The sequence below is a fragment of the Aotus nancymaae genome, unplaced genomic scaffold, assembly GCF_030222135.1.
Source record: "Aotus nancymaae isolate 86718 unplaced genomic scaffold, 86718_ANA_hifiasm-v0.15.2.pri h1tg000051l, whole genome shotgun sequence".
Classification (NCBI taxonomy): domain Eukaryota; kingdom Metazoa; phylum Chordata; class Mammalia; order Primates; family Aotidae; genus Aotus; species Aotus nancymaae.
The window spans coordinates 2,754,000-2,778,989 of record NW_026988465.1 but is presented as its reverse complement, the minus strand read 5'-3'; the positions used below and the strand labels follow the sequence as shown (position 1 = coordinate 2,778,989).

Sequence of the window (24,990 nt, the reverse complement as noted above, 5' to 3'; positions counted from 1 at the left end):
TACTCTGTGTGTGTCATAACACACATGTGAAAGCAGGTGATCAAGTGTCCAGTTAATCTTTACTAAAGATTCTGAGAAAAGGCTACTTGACTCCCTAAAAGCAATCAATATATGAGGCAGACCTAGTGGGTGAGGGAGGAAAGGGTAGCATCTAGAGGTTCTCACATTTGACCAGATTTCATTGTAGAGACAATCTTTTAAGAACTTTGATAAATTTCTATAGGGATTGAAAAATTACACTAGGGCATGAGTTAAACATAGAAGGCACCTACCTAATGGGGATGAAGTAGATATAACAAAGCTTAGTGTAAATGTCCCTGTCTGAACACCCACACCTCTTCACCCCTGCACAGTCCTAACCCTGTCTCCTACAAGGCACAGAGACCACACTTAATTATCACAAGAAGGAAAGATAAACAGAAAAGCTTCCCACAACACATTCCACAGGCCACCCTCCCCCCTCTGCTCACACTGTTTCCTCCCCTCTTCATGCCGAAGTCCCATCCATCTTTCTAGATCCACTTTAAAGGCTTCTTCTACAAACAGTGCAAGAACACATCAAGCCCAATGCACCATCTGCCATCATCTGTAAAGACCTTTTCACTTATAGGATTTTAGAAGTCTATGAGCATCATGAAAAACACAAATCAAATATTTACTGAAATTAACACCTGGAAGGCACATAGTGACATCAGGAGAGTAACTGGGAGAATGATCACTTTGTACAAGTGACCCCAGAATAAACGCTTTATGGAATCAGGAGAAATCTAAAACTTTTTTATTGCTTTGATGTCCAAGAGAATGTCAGATCCCTTCTAAATGACCTGCCCTCATTGGTAAACCTGACATTTCCAATATAGTTGAGAGATGAATCTTATGTAACTTTCTCATAAAAAATTCAGCCAGCTTTCTGCTATGGTCTAAATGGCAGAGCCCTCATGAATGAGATTAATGCTCTTATAACAGAGGACCCAGGGAGTTGCCTTGGCCCTCATCACCACCACGTGAGGTCACAGCTAGAAGGTGCCATCTATGAGAAATGAGTTTCACCAGACACCTAATATTCTGGTGCCTTGGTGTTGGACTTCTCAGCCTCTGGAACTGTGAGAAATAAATTTCTGCTGTTCAAAAGCCACTCATGTTATGCTTCCGCTGTTATAGCAGCTTAAGTGAACTAACGAACCGCCTTTGACACTGAAAACTAAAATCTTAGAAAGCACCATTTTCTCAAGGCTTGAGGTACCAAAAGATATTATTTTCTAACATCTCTTTCTATCAAGAATTCCTACTTTTTCCCACCAATATTCCAGCTATAAATAGTTGGAAATAAATGTTGATGTTAAAATTCATGCAAGTCACAGTACCACCTTAAGAGGTGCAAAGAATGCAGAGGAGGAAAGAAAGAAGCAGACTGTTTTCAGCCACAACAGAAAGCTGGTACTTAGGGAACCAAAGGGCTTGGTCCCCAGCACAGAACGAACGGATGGGCAGTTGGCAGAGTGAACCTCAGTCAACTGCACAGCTTCCCTCACTCTCTTTTTGGCATCCCATCGTTAACACTTCTGCAGCCCCTCCCTCCAGCTGCCTCTAGCTTGTGTTGATCTCTCTGGAGAGCAGCACATCTTCAGGGAGACCCAGACCTGTTAGACCATCCAGGGAGCATCCATGCCACTGGAACACTGGAAAGGTGTTTCCCAAGGTGAGCCCAGTTTCTCCAGATGCTCAAGTGAAAAGTCGCCCAAACCTTCTGGAAACCCATGGACTCTTCTCCTTTTTAGATTCACAATGGACATTTGCATTTTCTACACCAACTTGATCTTGGGATCTATTTATCAAGTGGCATTATCCCAAGCATTGTGTGTTCTTTTTTTTTTTTTGTAAGTGATAATATGCAGTATTTAGTTTTCAGTTTCTGTATTAATTCACTTAGAATAATGGCCTCTAGCTACATCCATATTGCTCCAAATGACCTTAATATTTTTTTTAATTTTACTTTAGGTTCTGGGGTACATGTGCAGATCATGCAGGATTGTTGCATAGGTACATACATGGCAAGGTGGTTTGCTGCCTCCATCCCTCCATCACCTATATCTGGCATTTCTCCCCATGTTACCTCCCCCCAGCCTCCCCACCCCCCACTGTCCCTCCCCTAGACCCCCTAAACAGACCCCAGTGTCCATGTGTTCTCACTGTTCAACGCCCGTCTTTGAGTGAGAACATGCGGTATTTGATTTTCTGTTCTTATGTCAGTTTGCTGAGAATGATGGTTTCCAGATTCATCCATATCCCTACAAAGGACACAAACTCATTGTTTTTTACGGCTGCATAGTATTCCATGGTGTATATGTGGCATATTTTCCTTGTCCTGTCTATCATCGATGGGCATTTGGGTTGGTTATTTGCTATTGTAAACAGTGCCACAGCCAAGCACTATGTGTTCTAAAGAACATCTTCTGGAAAGCACTTGCTTTGTGCACCTGAAATCTTAATTAGGGTCTCTATTCTGGACAACTTAGTAAAGTAGGTGAAGCATGTTTTCTGCCTTTGTTGGTTTCCAATATCCTAGAACTTATCTCCTCTGCTCTTTCTGGGTGAAAAGAGTGCTGTTTTCACCACCCATAGGGCCCAATCCTCACTCCTAAAATGCATATTCTGCAGGTCACAGTACCACCTTAAAGAGGTCTTTGGGAAACACTTTTCCAGTGTTACAGTGGCATAGATGTTCCCTGGCTGCTCTCCAGAGAGACCAACACAAGCTAGAGGTAGCTGGAGGGAGGGGCTGCAGAAGTGTTAATGATGGTCTTTCTCAGTACCAGGCCTCTGAAGTCTCCCTGCCATCTACCTTCCTTAGCCAGCTAACTTCCACTACCCACTCGTTCAGTCATCTCTATCATAGAAACTCTCACATTCTCTTCACTTCTCACCAACCTAACCTCCCTCTACCCCAGACTAGACTGGGTGTCCCTCCACCATCCAACAAAAAAAGGAACAACTGTTAAGTCCTTACTTAGAGTCTTTGAAAAGTTCCTGGAAACTGGGTATAACTCTAAGAAACATGACATATAACGAATCCAATTTTACCACAGGCTAATTGATGTAAGCAAGAGTTCAGTTCTGAGTTAGTGTGTTCACGTTGCTATTGAAACTGCCTTTTTATAATAGTGAGAAAATTATGGCAGGGAAGGAGATATGATCTGGCCAATCCACCATCTTGCCTTTAGCCTTCAGGCTGCCCTAATTATTCCTGAGCTTAGGCCAGGATAACTTTGGGAGACATTTAGTTTATAGTTTAGATGAGAATAGCCCTTCCTGAAAACTCAACCATCTTTGTAAAGCTCATGAGAGACCACCAGGCTAGGAGGATAGCAGAACCTGAATTCTGATAAAGTATAGACATAAATGATTGCCAGCCATTATTCTGGAGCACACAAAATATGCAACTTCCTGAATTACTCCTGCAGATAACATTACTATTGTAGAACCTATGATTCACTTTCTGAGATGTCCTTTCAGGTTTTTTGCTTGTCTGATACTGATGGCTCCACTGGGACCTGCAAACCACTCCTGTGGCCCCAACCAGAAGTGACTCAGCATGCAGGAGAACCATTTCTTAAAACTCAATGATTGCAGCCTTAACCAATCAGCAGCAAGCACCCAGTGCCTAGCCAGCCCCAGCTCTTCTCCCAGACTACCTTTGAAAAACCCGAGTCCCCGAATTCTCTGGGAGACTGATGTGAATAATAATAAACTGCTGGTTTCTTGTTCAGCTGGTTCTGCATCAATTAAACTTTTTCTCTATTACAATTTCCCTGCCTTAATAAATCGGCCCATCCGGGCAGTAGGCAAGACAAACCCATTGAGTGCTTATACTATAATGAAATACCTCAGGCTGGGTAAATTATAAAGAAAAGAGGTTTCATTAGCTCATGGTTATGCAGGCTATACAGGCATGGCACCAACATCTGCTTCTAGTGAGAGCCTCAGGAAGCTTCCAATCACATCAGAAGGTGAGGAAGAGCAGCGGCATCACATGCCAAGAGCAGGAGCAAGAGAAGAGAGGGCAGTGCCACACACTTTTAAATAACCAGGTCTCGTGAGAACTCACTAGTGCAAGGATGTACCAAGTAATTTATGAGAGATCTGCCCCCATGACCCAGACACCTCTCACCAGGCCACACCTCCAACACTGGGGTTTATGTATCAGTGTGAGATGTGGAGGGCTCAAACATCCAAACTATATCATTCCACCCCTGGTCCCTCAAATCTTATGTCCTTCTCACATTGCAAAACACAATCATCCCCTGCCTATAGTCCCCTAGAAGTCTCAACCCATTTCAGCATCACTCAAAAGTCCAAAGTCTCATCAGAGACAAGGCAAGTCCCTTCCACCTATGAGCCTGTAAAATGAAAAACAAGTTATTTACCCCCAAGATACAATGGTGATAAAGGCACTGGGTAAACATAACCATTCCAAAAAGGAGAAATAGGCCCAAAGAAAGGGGCAATAGGCTCCACACAAGTCTGAAACCAAACAGGGCAGTCATTAAATACTAAAGCTCCAAAATAACCTCCTTTAACTCCATGTCACATATTCAGGGCACACTGTTGCAAGGGGTGGGCTCCTAAGGCCATGGGCACCTCTGTCCCTGTGGATTTGCAGGTGTGGGCCCCACAGCTGCTCTCACAGGTTTGAGTGCCTCTGGCTTTTCCAGGTATAAGGTGCAAGCTGCTGGTGCATCTATTATTCTGGGCTGTGGAAGGCAGTGGCCCTCCTTCCACAGCTCCACTAGGCAGTGACCCACATTTCCCCTTGGCATTGCCCTGGTAGAAGTTCTTTATAAGGGCTCTGCCCCTGCTGCAGGTTTCCACCTGGACACCTAGACTTTATAATACTTCTTCAGAAATTGAGGGGGAAGCCGCCAAGCCTTCTTCACTCTTGCACACTGTGCACCTGCAGGCTTAATACCATGTGGAAGCCACCAAGGCTTACATCTTGTGGCCTCTGGAACAGCAGCCTGAGCTGCAGCTAGGCCCCTTTGAGCTGAGGCTAGAGCCAGAGTGGGATGAGGGAGGCAATGTCCCAAGGCTCCTCAGGATGGCAGGGGCCCTGGCCCTGGCCCCCAAAACCATTCAGTATTAGTCTGTTTCATACTGCTATAAAGAACTCCCTGAGACTGAGTAATTTATAAAGGAAAGAGGTTTAATTGACTGACAGTTCAGCATGGCTGGGGAGGCCTCAAGAAACTTACAACATGGTGAAAGGCAAAGGGGCAAAGGCGAAGCAAGGTACCTTCTTCACAAGGCATCAGGAAATAGAAGTGCTGAGTGAAGGGGAAAGAGCCCCTTATAAAACCATCAGATCTCATGAGAACTCACTCACTATCAAGAGAACAACATGGGGGAAACCATCCCCATGATTCAATTACCTCCACCTGGTCTCTCCTTTGACATGTGGGGATTATGGGAATTATAATTCAAGATGATATTTGGGTGAGGATACAAAGCCTAACCATATCAGCCTGTAATGGGAGGGCTTCTAGAATATTCTGAAATGCCTTCCAGGCCTTCTTCCCTTTGTCTTGCATATTAGCACCTGCTTCTTTTCTTTTCTTTTTCTTTAAATTATTTTTTATTTGCAAAAAAAAAATAAGAAAAAATAGAGACAGGGTCTTACTATGTTGCCCAGGCTGGTCTTGAACTCCTGGACTCAGACAATCCTTCCACCTCAGCCTCTCAAAGTGCTGGGATTACAGGCATGAGCCACTGTGCCTGGCCTGGCTTTTAAAGACATGCTAATATTGCTTAGCAAGTGATTGCTCTATTGCCCACCTGAATTCCTCTGATAATGCTTTTTCTTTCTTTCACACCTGGGCAGAGTGCAAATTTTCCAAACTTTTACACTCTGCTTCCCTTCTAAGTATAAATCTCAACTTTCAGTCATTTATTTATTCCTACATCTAAGTATAGGTTGTTAGAAGCAGTCTGGCCACATTTTGAATGCTTTTCTGCTTAGAAATTTCCCACCCCTACTTTCTTGCCTCGCTTTAAGCTGATCCAAGTCAGGTAGCAGAAAGCTTCCCCTGTTACCAACAACTAATCCATACAGATCTGCAGCAACTCGATTCTTTCCTCCTCGGAAGAAAGAATTCCACCAAGGGGCATAAGGCAGAGTGAGAGAATAGACCTTTTAGAGCAGGCATGAGAGTTTATTAAGTTTTAGAGCAGGAACAGAAGGAAGTAAAGGACACCTGGAAGAGGGTCAAGTAGGCAACTTGAGAGATCCATGAGCACTGTCTGACTTTTGACTTGGGGTTTTATACACTGGCATGGTCCAAAGTTTGCATTTCTCCTCCCTTAAGTTTCCTTGGGGTGGACACTTGTGAGGGGCCACATGCATAACGTGTTTACTGAAGTTGTGCACATGCTCCTTTGAGGCACTTTTCCCTTACCAGTCGAGAGTTCCCAGAGAAAGGGTTTATACCAGTCAAACTCTGTCATTTTACCTCTTAGTGTGCATGCTGGAGCCCACTTGCCCAACTCCTAAGATCTTACCAGGAAGCTGCTCATCAACAGCTTCAGATGTCCTCTATCTATTGGCAGACTGCCTTTCCCTGGCGATAGTAGTGACCAATTATTATTATTATTATTATTATTATTATTATTATTATTATTATTTTGAGGCAGAGTCTCGCTCTGTTGCCAGGTGCCAGGCTGGAGTGCAGTGGCGCAATCTTGGCTCACTGCAACCTCCACCTCCCGGGTTCAAGCAATTCTCCTGCCTCAGCCTCCTGAGTAGTTGGGACTACAGGTGTGCACCACCACACCCAGGTAATTTTTGTATTTTTAGTAGAAACAGGGTTTCACTATGTTGGCCAGAATGGTCTCGATCTCTTGGCCTCGTGATCTGCCCACCTTGGCCTCCCAAAGTGTTGGGATTACAGGCGTGAGCCACCGCACCCAGTCGACCAATTATTATTTTAGAGAGACAGTTTAACAACTTCCTATCACCTGATGGTCACCTGACATTCCTAGGGGGGTTCAAAGGGCCTCTCCACCTGCTCACATCTGGTTAGCTACCTATTCTAACAACCCCTCTACTCTAACAGCGGGCCATTACTTCAATTGCATAGAGTGAGCCAATGGGAAAGCTCTAGAGGGCATTTAAACCCAAGAAAATTCTGTAACAAAGGCTGAGCTGGTGCTGGAGCCTGTTCCCATGCTGTGTGGTGTACTTTTGTTTAAAATAAATCTCAGCTTTCACTGCCTTGCTGTTTGTGCTTATTGTCCAACTCTGTCTTTGTTTTTATTTTTTGTTGTTGTTGTTGTTGAGACGTAGTCTCGCTCTGTTGCCCAGGCTGGAGTGCAGTAGCATCTCGGCTCACTGCAACCTCCGCCTCCCAGGCTCAAGCGATTCTCCTGCCTCAGACTCCCGAGTAGCTGGGATTACAGGCACCCACCACCATGCCCGGCTAATTTTTGTATTTTTGTAGAGATGGGGATTTGCCATGTTGCCCAAGCTGGTCTCAAACTCCTAGGCACAGACGATCCTCCTGCCTCACCCTCCCAAAGTGCTGGGATTACAGGCATGAACCACCACACCCAGCCTGGCCTGATATTAATTTCTATTTAAAAGAAAGCCAAGAACTCAGAGTCTGAGCTGCAATAACACTTGTATGCTTCCACTTTGTCCATTAGCACCCCTAGCATATTAATATTAGTTACTTTATACTACTGATCTGATAATTCAAAAACCTCTGCCTGAGTCTAGGCCTGTGGGCTGCTCTGTCTCTTCCGACTGTTTTCTGCCTTTTAGCATGGCTTGTAATTTTTTGTCGAATACTGGACAGAACACATTATGTAAAAGAACTGAGGCATATAGGCTTCTGGCCTGAGGTTTTATGTTTAACTGGGTAGGAGAGTTAGCTGTTTTTACTGTTTGCTGCAACTGTAGGTGCCAGAGGCTAAAATTCCCTACGGTATCCTTGTTTGGTCTCCTTTAACCCTTGCATTACTTTTCACTGTAATCCCTTGTTACCACGCAAGAGCCTAACTGATGTGGAGGTGAGTGTAAGAGGAGATGAGTGGGATTAGCTCCTGGGCTGTGCGCTTCACTAGTGGGTCTCAGCTTGATTTTTCCCCCTTTGGGGAGACAGGAAGGCTAGAAGGGGACAAGAGTTGACATTTCCCACCCCTTGGGTCAATTAGACTCTGATAAAAGCTAAGTCTGTTGGGCTTTGGTAAATAGTTTGAGAGCAGGCTTTTGTTAAAGAGAACAGACTGTTCTAGATATATTTCAAAATGGTTACTTTCCCCCTCCCTCTGCTGGAAACAAGTAGGATTTCTGTGAGAGACTGGTGAGACTCCTGGAAGTAAAATTCATGAAAGTGTAGAGGCTACCTAACACTGGGCCCCACAGTCTTTAACTCTCAAAGTCAGTGCATGCTGGACCTCCAGCAATTCATCAATTACAGATTATCTGTTCCTACTAGTATAGGGGTGCAGATGGGGTTCTGCTACTGGACTTCTGTTTCTGGTCAACTGTCATTCCAGGTTCCAGGTATCCTCTCTCCATTTCTCAGGGCAGTGGTTTACTCTGTCACCTCAGTTCTCCCAAGGGTCTAAGAAGAGTCATTGATTTTCAGTTTGCTCAGCCTTTTCTCTTATTTCAAGGACAGGAGTACAGACTTTTAAGCTCTTCACATGTTGTCTCATTAATTTTTTTGGCTTATTAATGTGTTGTTTGGGTAGTTTTATAGCCCTCCACATTTACAATGTTCATAACTTCAAAAACATATGTTTGTTTCAAACACCTTGTTATAACATGCTGTCTTAAAGTACTACTTACACACAGGAGAAAAACACTCCACACATACAAGCATTTAGAGAAACTGTTAATCCTTCCTACAGTGACAGTCACCCTAAGTGAATCTTTCCCAGTACATCTGACATTTAAAATCTCTCTGGCTGTTTTGATTACAACGATCCTTTCTTTATAAATAACTTCTAAAACCAGATGTCAGCCAACATGCAGATGGCTCCATTAGTCAGTTCAGGCTGCCAGTCAGGTGTCTGGATTGCCATCGGCATCCCTCTCCATAATGAAGCCCATGCAAGATGACACAGGGAGCATCAGCACTATGTGCTTCTCCCTTCCTCAAGCACAACTCATTTGTTGATGCCCTCTAAGGTAGCAGGAGGGAAATGACTTGATTTAAATAAAGCAGTTTCCTAGATGGTAGTTTATCATGGTCATTTGGCTCTGAATATGCATTTATAACCAGCCATCGTAAATGTGTTAGAAATTCTGCCATCCTCTATTGCTTCCTTTCTTCTCCCCTACCCACCCAAAAAAAAAGAAAGAAAAAAGAAATCAACATACCCTTTAGAAATAAAGCAAACATTATTCTCAAACTAATATGTTGGCAAGAGTAGATTTTGGTGTTTTGGGAAAAACCTGCTGTTTTTCAGATTGTAGGTGGTTTCATTTGTTTTTTTTAGACTGTGATGTGATCATTTCTCCTTGTTTTTTATCAACATCAAACGAATTTCCTATTTACTTCTGTGGTTTTTGGCTTCAAAACTTACTTACCTAGGTAAACCTATAGTGAATTTCATTACAGTTTATGACTTTAGAATTACATTTATGTCAACAGATCAAAATGTCACACACAGGGATTCGATTTCACTAAGGAGTTATTTAGGCGCTGCATACAAGGAAGGAGATGGGAAAATTTCATACCAAAGCCACGTTAATGGGAAAAGGCTAGACAGTGTACACATGAAGGAAGAAGACTCTCTTTTTCTGACATTTCCAGCACTACATGGGGCAAAGGGGTCTTAATCCTTCTTAATCCTTGCCCAAGATTTTTATAACAGTACATAGTAGATTACATATATTATCATACCAGATAGGTTGTTACTTATTCCAAAAATTTATTCCTAAAATCCAAGTCACTTAAAGAACATAGAAAACTTACTTTACAAAAGATTCTCAAAGAACAGCTTTTCATAAAGACAAGAATTCATTATCAAAATCATCAACCACAAATTACCTCTACCCAGAATGTGCCTGCTTTGTAAATTCAGATTTCTGTATATTGGATTTTCCTAAAAAGAGAACACAACTGAACTTTCGCTACAGAGGTTGTTTTTTTCCTCAAAGAACACCAGATTGCTACATAAAATCTGCCTCACATTTCTCCAAAAACTTTCAGATAAAAGTGAGATAAATTTCCAATTCAATTACATGAAAGAGTAATGAAATCTGTTATTTCCCCAACTACCTCTCATTCTTTGCACAAGAGAACTGAAGTTCTCTGGAGGTCACTGGGCCAGTGGTAATCCCATATCGATCAAGACCTGTGTGGGCCACAAGTGTAAGGAGAATCCCCCTTAATCAAGGTCACAGATGTCTCATGCAAATGAACTACAAGATGATCAACTATGAGAGAAAAAACATCTGCTCAAACTAAGGAGAAACAAGACGTCACCTCTGCCTGGAAGAAAACAGACTATAGGCAGTTAATCATACAAGGTTAAGTGCTCAGCAAACAACTGATGGATTTTCTCAGCTAGCTCTTGAAAGGAGAAACTAGTATAACTTGGTCACCCTGATTCAGCAGGGCTGGTAGAGAGACCCCTGCTGAAACAAGCAAACAATCACCCCGGATGGTCCCTTTTCTCCCTGCTCCCACCCACCTAAGCTTAACTCATTACTCTCCTCCACCCCCACACACCTGTCCCATCCATCACACCCATACCATCTATAAACAGTTCTGCTGAACCCACCACTTCAATAACCCAGGAATCCATCTGCCTCTTTCCAACTCTACTGCCACTCCTTCCTCCATCAGGCGACCTTAACCTTCAGGGACCCTCAGCTGGTTTCGCTGCCTGCAGTACTAGACTCCTCGGTCCATTTTCACCAAAGCAATCGGAATGATCTTTCTAATTTACAGACCTGCTGGTTAAAGACTTTCAGTGGTTCCTCAATGCCATAAATCCCTCTCTGAATACAATCCAAATGCTTTAGCATAATTCATAAGACCCGTATCAGCTGGCTCAGAGGTGCCCAAATTTTGCTATACATTGTAATCTGAGAAGATTTTATAATTCCCAATGCCCAGGCACACTACCTACCAATTAGGTCACAATGTCTGGGGCATAGAAGGTGGGAGGAGCCAGGGATTGGGAGTTTTTTCTTTCTTAATTTAAATTTCCTCTAAATTCCCAGGTGACTCCATTGTGCAGCAAAGTTTAGGAACCACTAAACCAATGACTTTATCTCTCTAGGCTCACCTGTTACCACTCCCCCAGCACATATATAAATCATTTCCCTGTTTTCAATACTTTCTTAGGCTTTCTTACATCTAAGGCCCCACCTAGGCTGTTCCCTCCCTCTGAACACTTCTCCCCTATCAAGGCTTGTGCAAATCTCCTTCCAAAAATACCTCAACTCAATTTACAGTAGAGTTCCAAAGTATTCCCTAACAAAAATTGCCTACTGGAGAAATCCATATGAAGTTACCAACCAGGAAAAGATATATTAGATGGCAATAAATGCAGATCTGTGTTGTAAAAGTTGTGATATGTAATTAGGGAATACAGCCAGGAATCAGCTAAAATGATGAGGTATGACCCTACATCAATTGGCCTTTATGTAATAAGTACCACAGATGTGCTAAAGAGTAAAACATAAAGCCAGTAGTAAATTAGCACTAACTGGGAAACTAGAACTAACTGGTGGTAGTCTGTCTGAGTATGGGCCGCCCTCAGCAGACAGACAACCTGGGATCTGCATAGATAACTAGGTAGCACATCCCAGCCTGATGACAAGGGGCAGGTGATTTTCTAACATCAAATTCAGATGATCCTTTAATAAGTCATTTTCTGTAGATCTTTCAATGAACCACTATATGTATAAACAACACTGCTTTGTGTTAGGGGGTTTTGGTTGGTTGTACTTTGCTGATTAGTTTGCTCTGCAGTACCACCACACATTTTCTCTCTCTCCCTCTCTCTCTCTCCACCCCCATCCCAGAGTCCTCAATTTGGATTAGATGCCATGCCTATGTGCTCTCCAGCAATTCATGTATCTCCTATTATATCCCCGAACACAAAGTATTGGGACTGCCCATTGAACTGACCGTATCCCCCAGGTTCTTTGGGAGCAGGAACATGTACACTGCAGTGACCATAAGTCACCAACAGGAAGCCCCTGATGTAAGCTGCTAAAAAAAGACTGTGTCTTTGCAACATTGTGCCTTTGGCACTTACTACAGCGCTTGCACACACTGGGCACTCAAATTGTTATTCGAGTCCAGGTTGGACTCCTTAAAATTGATACTTAGCACTATGGTCTTGAAAATCTGAGAGGCTCTCTAGGGAACAAGAGCCCAGAACAGAAGGCAAGAAGAGAGAGTCCGACACTTTCTAACACACATTGGGAATAACCCTACTTTTCAAAACCCTCCTTAATAAGCACATTCCCAGTGGCTAGAAATGAGGTGAATTTTTGAAGTTTTGATATTGAAGTCTAAGTTGGCAATATTGTCCTCAAATATCAAACAATAAATAAGTCCTCAGATAATAAAGAAAATTCCCAGTCTACTTCTCAGGGTTGTTATGAAGCTTAAATGAGCATGTATTAAAAAAAAAAAGGCCTTCTGAAACACAAAAAATACTACAGACATAAGCTATGAGACATTATAGATTAATAGTAAGCAAAACCGAAAAGAAATTCTTATTAAAATTTTTATACTTCAATTTCTGAGGATAAATGAATGCTATGAATTAAACTGCCATCCTTTTGAGTTAAAGGCACATTCAAAAGGATTCAAAAGGATTACAGCTTAACTCATAATCTGAATCACTTTCAGAAGATGGTCCCAAGTTATTTGCTTGTTCCTAAATTATTTACAAGTCTCAGACATTCTACACATGTAAAAAGTTCATTAGAAGTCACGGGGCTTTATGTACCTAAATATGGTTTGTGGATGAATATGTTTATATTACATAAAACACTTAAACACACCAAAGATTCTATGATGCACAGAAAGTTATTTAAACTAACTTAGACTCCCCCAGACAAACACCTACAATGGGCAAATTCACTTGAGGCCACAATTAATATTATATTAATGTGAATCAGAAATACATTACAGTTGTGGAACAAAGGAATCTGTAAGTGGCTTTTTATCTCATATTTTTGACAGCTAGATCCAAACATGAGCTGCTTCTTCCCAACACGTACATACCATTATGTTCTCACTTACTTTCCATACCAAAAAGAGGCACATGGTCCTATTCTTAGCTAAATAAGACACCCAGGTCAAAAACTGAGAAAAATCCCAATTTTAAGATGGCTTTTTTTTTTTTTTTTTTTTTTTTTTTGAGACGGAGTTTCGCTCTTGATACCCAGGCTGGAGCGCAATGGCGCGATCTCGGCTCACCGCAACCTCCGCCTCCTGGGTTCAGGCAATTCTCCTGCCTCAGCCTCCTGAGTAGCTGGGATTACAGGCACGCGCCACCGTGCCCAGCTAATTTTTTTTTGTATTAGTAGAGACGGGGTTTCACCATGTTGACCAGGATGGTCTCGATCTCTTGACCTCGTGATCCACCCGCCTCGGCCTCCCAAAGTGCTGGGATTACAGGCTTGAGCCACCGCGCCCGGCCGGCTTTTTTTTTTCCTTTTTTAATTTTATTTTTTTTAAAGATGAGGTTTCACCATGTTAGTCAGGCTGGTCTTGAACTCCCGACCTCAGGAGATCTGCCTGCCTTGGCCTCCAAAGTGCTTCGATTACAGGCGTAAGCCACCACGCCCAGCCAAGATGGCTTCATATATCTATAAAAAATAGGATAAATAATTTGATCTGAGGCCAATACCACAGTCAACAAATAAAGAACATTTTGTAGAAATTTTTTTCTAAGGAACATTTATTAGGGTTGTGTAGGTGTATGTATGTTTTAATACACAGAAGTAAAACGAAGGAAAAGTTCTGTAACCTCATACTCAGATAACTGTTGAGTTAAAAATAATGAGAATGAAACATCAAATGTACACACACACACACGTGTGACTAAAATAGGACCCCTTCTGTATCTCCAATGCAGTTGCTCTTCTACTTTTCCTAAAAGTTTCCTGTGATCCCTTTTGAAGGGGCTGAGGGAACCCCTGCAGCATCCATTTAATCTATCAGTAAAACATACTCTTTTTGATTCTCAACACAAACAGGGTCATGCACCACATCCTACTTTTTACTTAATAATTACAACATGCACTGGAATTCACTCTCTGACTTTACTCACAACAACTACAAACCATACCATCATCTGGATGTGCCATGATTTAATGCCTCACTGATGTGTTCTGACTGTTCTCAGGCTTTTGCTATGACAACCAGTGCTGAAATAAGCATCCTTGCCCACCTATTTTAGCAAACCTTTGTAAGTACAGAAGAAGAGTAACTTTTTAATGGTGGGACTGCTAGAGAAAACGGCACATGAGTTTTATTTTGATATTGCTAAACTGCACTCCACTCAAGTGAGATTACTCAACTTATTCTACCAAGAACAGTATTTTCATGCATTCATTCATTCAACACATGTTCATTGATCCCTTACATTTCTCTATTTTCAGGATATAGCAGTGAAATCGATTTTTTGTTAAAAAGGGCCTCTGGCTATGGACCTTATGTTTTGGTGGGGAGTTTCTGTTTGCCCAAACCCTCATGAGTGCTTAGATTTCTTTTTGTTTGATTATTCGCCAAATGGGTCAAAAATGATGTCTCACTGACATGCCTTCCACTAATTATCAGTGAAGCTGCATATTTTCATTTGCTTTTTTTAGCATTTGTATTTCTTTTTCTTAAACTTTCACACACACACGCACACACACACATATTTGATAACTTTTTCATTACTTATTTTTATAACTTTTTTTAAATTAAGATTGTTACTGGCAACTCTTTCTCGGTCATATGTGTTACAAATAATTGCCTGTTTGGGCTGATCTTTTGACTGCCTTTGTAGGTTTTTTTTTTTTCCTTAAAGTTAAAACTTATATAAGCAAATCTAACAATTATTATTTTATGACCTTTGAGGTTTTTGCCTTGCTTAGAGAAAGGCCTTCACCACTCCAAAATCATTAATAAATCTACTCATGTTTTCTTATAGAAATTATACTTTATGGTTTTATGTTTAAATCTTTTCTTTCTGGAATTGACTTGGGTATAAAGAATAAAATAACGACATTGCATTTTGTTTACTTTTGTTTCCCTAAACATTTAAAATCATTGGAAAATCTATTTTCCCTGGTGATTTGAAAACCATCATTATCATAATCTAATTTCAGGTCCATTTCGGGTTTATTTTTGAACAATGTTATAGTGAACCCCGTTTCTTTTCAAAGAATCAGTATTTCAGTATCTTCAGCTCTCTTATTCTTTCTCTATTTTAAACTTCCTTGCAATTCCAGTAAACAACCTTCTCTACTGGTTCTAATCAGTAGTTCACATCTGTTCTCCCACGCCCGGCTCCACCCTGACTCATCCCGGTCACCTGCTCCGGTCACCTGCTCCAATCACCTGCTCTGGTCACCTTCCTTGACCTAGGTCACCCCTGGCTACCTGCTCTGGCCCACATGTAACTGTCCTTCTTGCCAAAACACCCACCCTGCCACTCCAGCTCAGACCCCTGCTCTTTTTAAAATAGTGAATCAGGATTAGTCTAGCTTGTATAGTCTAACCCTAGCCAATAGGGGAATGACACGGCAGTAGGGATGACCCCCGTCAGGCTTAAGTACCCCTTTCCCCACTTGTCCAAGTGTGTGGCTGCCATTGCTCCATCTGCCACACCCTTCTAGAGAAGTAAACTGTCTTGCTGAGAAGATTTATCTTCAAGTGCTATTTCTTTTGCGGCATCAAAATTTTACTTATAACAACAATTATTTTGTTCCATTGATATGTGTGTCTTTTTCTTCTTCTGCGGTCAAAATTTTACTTATAACAACAATTATTTTGTTCCATTGATCTGTGTGCCTTTTTCTTCTTCTGTAGCAAGATCTTCAATTATTCAGTTCTAATGTTTAAATTATAGCTTCACAATGTATCTAACATCCAATAAGTCAAGTTGCCTTATATTACTTATCTTTTGGAGAATTTTCCAAGTTATTCTCACAATTCTATTTTTTCAGATGGATTGTATCACTGTGCCAAATTCCTCTGCACAACGAGAGCAACGAAAACCCTGTTGCTCCTTCAATTAGGAGATTTCATTGATTATTGGATTAATTTAAAAATAATTGATATCTCTCAATATTGTCTTCCTTTCTAACCTGTTCCTTTCTCCATTTAACTCTAATAGCAAATCTCTTTGTATTTTAAAGTTTTCATCATATATATCTTCCACATTTCTTATTTCAAATTTACCCACAGATATTCTGTTATTTTGGAAGTCATAAGAAACCTATTTTGAAACACATTTTATTGAATAGGTGCATAGGCACAGTACAAAATTCTAAACACCCCCCACCTCTATCCTTAGCCAACCATATTTCTTCCTAGAGGCAGCATCTCATCAGGAAAATTCATTTCAAATCTGCATTAGGATGTAAATTATTTTGCTTTTATGAAATTAGTATATTATCTCTCTAAAACATAAAAGTTCAAGACTAACAAGAATCTCACACAATCCAGTCAAGTCTAAATAAAGTGTCTCTCTCTCCTCTGTAAACAGTACTCCATCACTGCCTCTCAACCTTGAATTCTCTTTCTCCTTAAATCTTCCACATCCAATCCATTAGTAAGTCCTAGAGAGTAGGCCAGGCACGGTGGCTCATACCTCAGCACTTTGGGAGGCCGAGGTGGGCAGATCACAAGGTCAGGAGATCAAGACCGTCCTAGGTAACACAGTGAAACCCCATCTCTACTAAAAATAAATATTTAAAATGTAGCCGAGTGTGGTGGCACGTGCCTGCAGTTCCAGCTCTTCAGGAGGCTGAAGCAGAAGAATTGCTTGAACATGGGAAGCAGAGGTTGCAGTGAGCCAAGATTGTGCCACTGCACTCCAGTCTGGGCAACAAAGCAAGATTCCATTCTCCAAAAAAAAGAAAGAAAGTTCTAGAGAGTCTTTCTGCTATATATGCCTCATATTCATCTACTTCTCTCTCAATTCAACCTATCAAATGTGAAAGGCAAAGACAACCTTTATTTCATATCCCACTGTTTATCTTGTACACAGCACACCGTAGTATAAATAGTTGCCATAAATTGAACGTTTGTGTGCCCCCAAAATTCATATCTTGAAATTCTCACCTCCAAGGTGATGGTATTTGGAGATGGGGCCAGTGGGAGGTGGTTAGATAACAGGGGCAAAGCTCTCATGAATGAAATTAGTGCCCTATTACAAAGGCCTGAAAGAGATCCCTTGCCTCTTCTATAGTAATACAATGAGACGGTGCCGTCTATGAATCAGAAAGCCCTACCAGACATCAAATCTGTCCCTTGATCTTGGATTCCACAGCATTCAGTTCTATGAGAAATAAATTTCTACTGTTTATAAATCATCCAGTTTATGTTATTTTGTTATAGCAGCCCAAATTAACTAACACAGTTGCTAGCCATGTACCATGGCTTGATCTACAGAAAATATGCAACACATTGTTAGATGTTGAAGCTGTATTGTCAGCCAAGGCTATCAAAGTGTGGTCCACCTAATACCAGCCCATGATAAGGTAAGGACACAAGGCAAGAGTAAGTACACAGAAACTTTTTTTTTGTTGTTTTTTTTGTTTGTTTGTTTTCTGTTTTGTTTTTTTAGCAACCTTGGTTCTAATCCTACTCCTGTCTACGTCTGGCAGTACATAGAAACTTCTGTAGCAATTTGACATTACTGTCACATTCAAGCTTATGGTCATTCTCCTGGTAATCTATGTTTCTTGTATTCTGTAACAGTATCAGTGTACAACAGATTAGAAAAAACTTATGGCCCTTCACCACAGATGGTTTAGGAAGCACAAGCACCCAGGCTACCATCATCTCTTGCCTTGGTTTCCCCAGGAGGCATCCATCAGAAGTCGCTGCTTCCTGTCTTGCCTTTCCAGGGTGATGCTTCTGTGAATCTCATGCCTGCAACTCAAACCCTTTGGTGATTTGCCATAGCATTTACCCTGACCTACTAATCTCTGCATCGCTTGGCTCCTTCCCACTTCTGTGACTTCACCCAGGTCTTCCTCGTAAACATCCAGGCACCCTGGCTTCATTGTTCACCGGACATATCACTGCCTTTCTGCCCTGAGGCCTTTGCATGTGGTGTTCTCTCAGCCCAGAATTCCTGGCCAAGAGGAGACACTCAATAAATGGGAGAAAATTAGAAGAAAAACAAAGGAAAAAGAATTTTGTAGCAGGTTGCTTTTAAAAAGTGAAAAAATTCTCACATCCATGACTCATTTTATTTGATAAACATAAAATCTCACACCTTCCCTACAGTCCTTAAAAAATCTCCATATAAATTGCAAATAGTTGCCAATTCAAATTGAAGTAGTTAGTAAGGTCAAACACAAACAAGCATTTACTTTAGTGTTGAGAGATCCTGATTTTCTAAAACAATGCAGGCAGTGTAAGTGCTTTTCTGCCAACTCAGGTCATAAGCCTTGAGGCTGAGCCCTGAGCTGCACAGCGGCTAGTGTCCTAACCCCATGTGGCCCACCAAGATTGACAGGTGCCACTCCTTCCTAACCACCACAACTTCAAGGCCAAGATGAATTAGTTCATAAAACAGGGAATCAAGTAGCTAATCAATGTGTGCTGACGTGCTCACACTCACTACTAAGCCAAGAAATTTAAAACTTGATGCTATTTTTGCCTGTCAAGTTAAAACAGCAATAATACCCAATGTTACATGTAATATATAGTTTTATACATTTGAGATTACTCGTGGCAACTTGCAGAAAACAATATATTCAACATGATAAAATGTATACTGTGCACACGCATGAGTGTAAAATATCAAAATGTCTCATAAACCTTATCAAAATGTCCCTTTTATGACAGCAATTCTACTCTGAAAAAATATCCTAAAGAACTAATGCACAAAAAGCTCACAAGAGGATAATTTATAATTGGAAAAATATATAAGCCGTTCAAATAAATGACTTTCAGATGAAAGTGGAGGCCTGGCCACTACTGACTGAAGAGACAGCCAACTTGTCAGTGATAATTACTGATGGGCAGTGCTATTACCCACGGACATCCCATGGATAAGAAAAGGACTGACCCACTGGATAACATGCAGAAAGAACAAGTAAAGATTTTAATAACTGCCCCTCAATGGAAAATGAAGCTTCTGTAGGAAAAAATATATAATAACAAAGAAAAACATATGTATTAATTTTTAAGACACCAAATTTTCATAAACAGATTATAACCACATAAAAATTACGCATTAAAAAAAGAAAGCAAATTTAAAATGTCATACGTGGTTTACATCCCATTGGAAAGTCTTAGATAAGTTTTCTCTCAATTTTTCCATACTTTTTAAGTTTTTCCAAACAAGTTCATTTTTATCATTTAAAAAATGTTAATCCCTTCGAAACCAAGCAAAGTCAAAATGTGTCCACCTCAGCACGCTGTAAAAAATATTTATCAATGGCAGGTCAGTAAGACTTTCTAACTTCTTTTTACCATGTGACTTGTTACTGTACAGAAGACAGTATGGAGGTTGTTTAGTAGAGAGAAAAATCATCCTGTCCACTAATTCAAAAGCAGGATTAAGTAGATCATCTTTTTGGTTCCCGGAAAGAAAGTGGCTTACGCACTGGAACACACTGGGAATGCTAAGGGCCTTAAACACTCTAGCACCATGCATAAGAAACAGTCACATCAAGGACAAGCATTTCTAATCTGAAATTACAGAAACATAGTAAAGGCCCTCTGAAATGTAAATACCCATAAATTCCAAACCTGATTACCCACTAGCTTTAACTGCTGACAGCTTACTAGGTTCACATCAATTTCAAGGGGCCTCAAGTCACCACGGAATGAGCAGGTTCCAGTTATCTACAAATCATTCAACTCCCAGGACAGCCATCACATGGTTGTTAAAAGAACCAGTAGATTGTTAATTCTCTTCCCTGCTTTGTCTCCTCAGTCATTTCATTTGACATTCACTATGAATACTTACTTCCCTCACTATTAATGCATTTGGCTTCAGAATCTCAACGACACAACCAAATGTGCTCATCAGATTGGAGGTGAGAGGTTCTGGAAAGAAAAGAGGAAAAAAAAAACCACAGAGTTGATGCAACATTGAGGTTTAGATTTCAGTCACACAAGATAAATCAAGAAGCTCAAAGTAATGCTCCCTTAACAACCTTAAATCTCTACGCTAGGCATATAGATCAGAATGGCAGTTTTATTAGGATCACAATTGTAGCAAATACACACTCAAATTATGTACCACATCTACCATTATACATTCTCCCTTTAATATAAAAAAAATAAAGTTTATATTCTAAACTGGAGATAATGCAAAGCCGTAAGTTTGAATAGAATTGAATTTTGATCTGGCACTGTCTCGTATAAATCTTCAGACCCCCAACTGACTACTGCATCAAGGCCACAATCTCTAAACTCATTTCTTTCTTTCTTTTTTTTTTTTTTTTGTTATTTAGTCTTTATTTCATAATCATAAACTTAACTCAACTCTGCAATCCAGCTAGGCATGGAAGGGAACAAGGAAAACATGGAACCCACAGGGAACTGCAGCAAGAGCACAGATTTTAGGATACTGCAAGCAAATGGGGTGGAGGGGTACTCTCCTGAGCTACAGAAGGAATGGTCTGATGGTGAAGACAAAACACAAGTCACACTTATTAAAGTTGTCCACAGTCAGCAATGGTGATCTTCTTGCTGGTCTTGCCATTCCTGGACCCAAAGCGCTCCATGGCCTCCACAATATTCATGCCTTCTTTCACCTTGCCAAAGACCACATGCTTGCCATCCAACCACTCAGTCTTGACAGTGCAGATGAAAAACTGGGAACCGTTTGTGTTGGGTCCAGCATTTGCCATGGACAAGATACCGGGACCTGTATGCTTTAGGATGAAGTTCTCATCATCAAATTTCTCCCCGTAGATGGACTTGCCACCAGTGCCATTATGGCGTGTGAAGTCACCACCCTGACACGTAAACCCTGGAATAATTCTGTGAAAGCAGGAACCCTTATAACCAAATCCTTTCTCTCCAGTGCTCAGAGCATGAAAGTTTTCTGCTGTCTTTGGAACCTTGTCTGCAAACAGCTCGCCATCGACGGCAATGTCGAAGAACACGGTAGGATTGACCATGGCTGATGCTACAAGGTCCCAGGCGGCGGCGGCGTCTGTAAAGCTCTAAACTCATTTCTAATTCAGTTACAAAGGAGGACAAGCATGGTCATACAGCAAAGAAAACTCCATATATACACCTGTAGGGCTGTGGTGGGAGAGGGGCAAGCAAAACAAGCACCCCAAGTTCTCCTAACAAGGTATAGAGGAACGGACATTTGACCAGGAATCAAGACCTAGCTTGGCGTCCCCAGTCACCCACCATCTGTGTGATCCTGAGAAAGCCATTTGCTCTTATTTGGCTCACTTTACTCCTCTATAAAACAAAAAGGTCTCATTAAATGATTTGGGTGGTGATATAAATGAGTCAAAGGACTTTGCTGGCATTACATTTCTGAAGTTTCTCAATTGATATTTCCTTTCCTTTACCCCTGTAGGTTTGCTGAAGGTTTCACACGTGAGCAGGCAAACTGTGGGATCCCAATACTTAAACACAGGGCTTTGGTAAAATGCCTGGGACTGTGAAGATAAAGTACTATTTTCTCTCATTCATGTAATCAGGAGACACAAAACTACCATACACATACATCGTATACAAATGATGTGCTAGACACTTTAAATGGGTAGAAAATTATACTTTTAAAAGGCACAATTCCTACATGAAAGCATGCCATGTCTATAATCCACTTGGATAGATAACACATTGAATAACATTGCACTGATAAAGATCTAGAACAAATTGCTAATTAATCACAGTCTCTTTCCCATTGAGTCTAGGTGTTACCTCAAAATCCTTCTCAACACAAGCACTCCATTCAGCACCCAAAAGACTGCCCTTACCAGGTGAGGTGAGGTGCTTTGTGCAGTCCACATAGGTACTCTCCTGAGCACATGCGCAGCTACTTCCAGTGCCCTCCATTACTGCTCCTACCCAACCCCTTTAACTTCCAAACCTTCACCTCCAAATCACTAGGTATTCCCAAAAAGAAGGGAGACACTAAGAACCTAGTCACAATGGCTAAATGCTCTTGTCAACTCACCTTTGTCCATTTTTTTAACAGTCCCAATTTTGGAAAACAGTAAACACCTATACCTTGGTTTAATCCATATAAAGCACACGTCTCTTTTAAACACTGAACTGGAAGACCATTATGTTGTCACTAGACATATAGCACATTCCTATTAACAAAGGCAATGCATGGTATCACTGGGCTTAAATCAATACACAAATGCACCAACGAGTTTTATACACACACACAAACACAAACACAGCTTCTCATCTACTGTGAGAGGCTGCATCCCTAACCAAGTTGGCCATCTGGGAAATGAATGTCTTTGTGGTAGAATTGTAAATTGCCTCCACTCTTCTGGAAAGCAATCTGGCAATATATTTTAGAAGCCATAAAAATGTTCATACTGTTTGACCCAGTAATGTCACATCTGATACCCTATCATAAGAAACTAACTCAAAATATGAAAATAGCTACATGCACAGATGTATACTTTGAACTATTATTAGTAACTGTAAAAAGCTGGAAGTAATCCATATGTCAACAACAGAGTTAAATAATTAACAATGTGGCATCACAACAGAATATTATACAACCATTCAAATGGTAACTGTGAAGATTATATGGCAATAAGGGAAAATGCACACACAAAACAACTGATACAACTATGAAAAGCCACTGAAAAATTGTTTATAGATTGATTACCATGTTCTGGGATGGTAAATGTGGGTGTTTTCCTTTCTCTATTTCTAAGCTTTTTGTAATACTGCTATAATGCCTCTATAATTAAAAGATAATCTTTTATTTAAAGATGATATGCATGTCTTTGATCTCAAGGATAAAGAGCCACACCAGACCACGCAGCCTGCTATGTTACTCAGGGAGGAAGAGAGACCATTAGCATTCTATGGACGCACAGGCATCATGGGCTGAGCCACACAGAGCAGTCCATGGAGAGCCACCTGGAGGTGTTGCGTACTTGTCAATGATTGCCAAAAAATGAGCAGTGTCCATCTGCTAACCCTAGTCAATTCCCTTCATTATGAGCATCCCGAGGCAGAGAATTCCCTGGGCATACTTCACGTGCTGTCAGCTTAGTTATCCATTTAAAAAATTTACTTGGGGTCACATGGGGCTGTACAGTCATATGGTTAAAGCAACAAGCCCAGATTTTCATATTGGAAGCAATGAGAAATGTCTGTGGCAAGAAATGCAATAATCACAAAGATGGAGGAAGGCAAGCAGAAGCAACTTTTCACTTCCAGAGAAGCAAGGGGTCCAGGGAGCAGCCAATGTTGCCACACACTTATTTGTCTAAGAAACAGAGTCATGGGGAGGGAAGGGTCAAAGGGAGGGCAGGAGTGGCTCTTCTGAGCTAACACTACGATGAAGACACAGGAGGTAAATACGCATGCTCAGCCCTAACAGGCGTTAACCATCAGATGGTAACCGACTTCACCTCGGGGCCATTTAACCCCACATGCAGTTTCAGCCCTGTGCCAATCCAGGCACCCTACTTAGGAAGATCTCAGGGATCTCCAGTCCAGTTTTAACCAGTCAGTCCCAGGTACTGCGCTTGCATTCTCACCCCTCATCCCTGTGTCCAGGCACCTCTTTATATCCTCGTGTCAATGCTCAAGTTCTTATCTCTCCTCTTTACCTTCACTTCCCCTCTAAGTCCCTGCCAGGGAAGCAGCAGGGCAAAGAAGCTTCAGACACAGGTTGTGCAAACAGCACTGACTTAAAATTCAAGTTAAGCTACTCTTCTCCCTATGTACCTTGGGAATATTAGTCTCTGGAACTTCAGTTCCCTTCTCTATAAGATTTGTACCTGCATCACAGAATCATTATAAGGGTCAGATGAAATAACAAATTTAAACCCCAGCATCTGACACTTATGAATGCTTAATAAAAGTATGCTATTTACTCTTGTTCCTCAGCAGCTGGCAGCCTGCGTGTCTTCTTCCTCCACTAGCCCTGTCCATTGAACATGAACCTCACAGTCCCGCTCTCTGTTGCTCAGCCCTCCTTATGCTGACCTCAGTCCTGAATTCAGCATGCCTTCTGGAACCACTCCACTGCCCAAACCAAGATACTCTCATTTCTACACCGTGATCCAACTCTACCTGCCAACAGCTGTAGCCCCGCACACACTCAGGAAGTGCACAGCAATAATCTCAAAGCTTGCTGCCGAAGCCACACTGCCTGGTTCAGAGCCCTGCTCTTTCACTGGTTACTTCATGTGACTTTGTTCAAGCTGCTTAACTTCTATGCCTCATCTCCCCATCTGTAAAGAATAGTGTTTACCTCCTAAGACTGAGGAGAGGATTCAGTGTACAAGCAAAACTCTGAGAACTGTGTAACCAGGCACTCTTTTCTTAACTTCAACTCCCCAAGGACAGAGGTACTTGGTTAGCCTATGTCATCCCATGTCATCAGATAACCCAAGCAGCTCTGCTACTCTCTGACACAAGGGAGATATAGGCTCTCTTGACAGCAAAGCCTTGCTATCTACCACGTAGTGCATAGACCGACATGGGCACTGCCTGGGAACCCATTAGAATCTCAGGTCCCACCAAGCTCTACTGAAACAAAATCTGAATCTTAACACATTTTGCAGACAGAAGTCACCTGGAGGTCTTGTTAAACAACACAACAACA

At 41.4% G+C, this 24,990-nt stretch overlaps 2 protein-coding genes across 6 annotated transcripts in view; both read right to left on the bottom strand.

Moving 5' to 3' along the window:
• FARS2 (phenylalanyl-tRNA synthetase 2, mitochondrial) overlaps window positions 1-24,990 on the bottom strand; it is a 512,246-nt gene that overhangs the window by 440,628 nt on the left and 46,628 nt on the right. For 2 of the 5 annotated variants that reach the window (XM_064362954.1, XM_064362955.1), the window contains exon 3: window positions 20,179-20,258. The exons of the other annotated variants lie outside the window; for them this stretch is intronic. The gene's annotated coding sequence lies outside the window, so the exon portion shown is untranslated. The remainder of the gene's footprint in view (window positions 1-20,178; window positions 20,259-24,990) is intronic. 5 annotated transcript variants of the gene reach the window in all.
• On the bottom strand, window positions 20,815-21,355 carry LOC110568667 (peptidyl-prolyl cis-trans isomerase A-like). The gene has a single exon (XM_021672667.2). It carries the CDS (start codon window positions 21,338-21,340, stop codon window positions 20,870-20,872), a length of 471 nt encoding a protein of 156 aa, XP_021528342.2. The 5' UTR covers window positions 21,341-21,355; the 3' UTR covers window positions 20,815-20,869.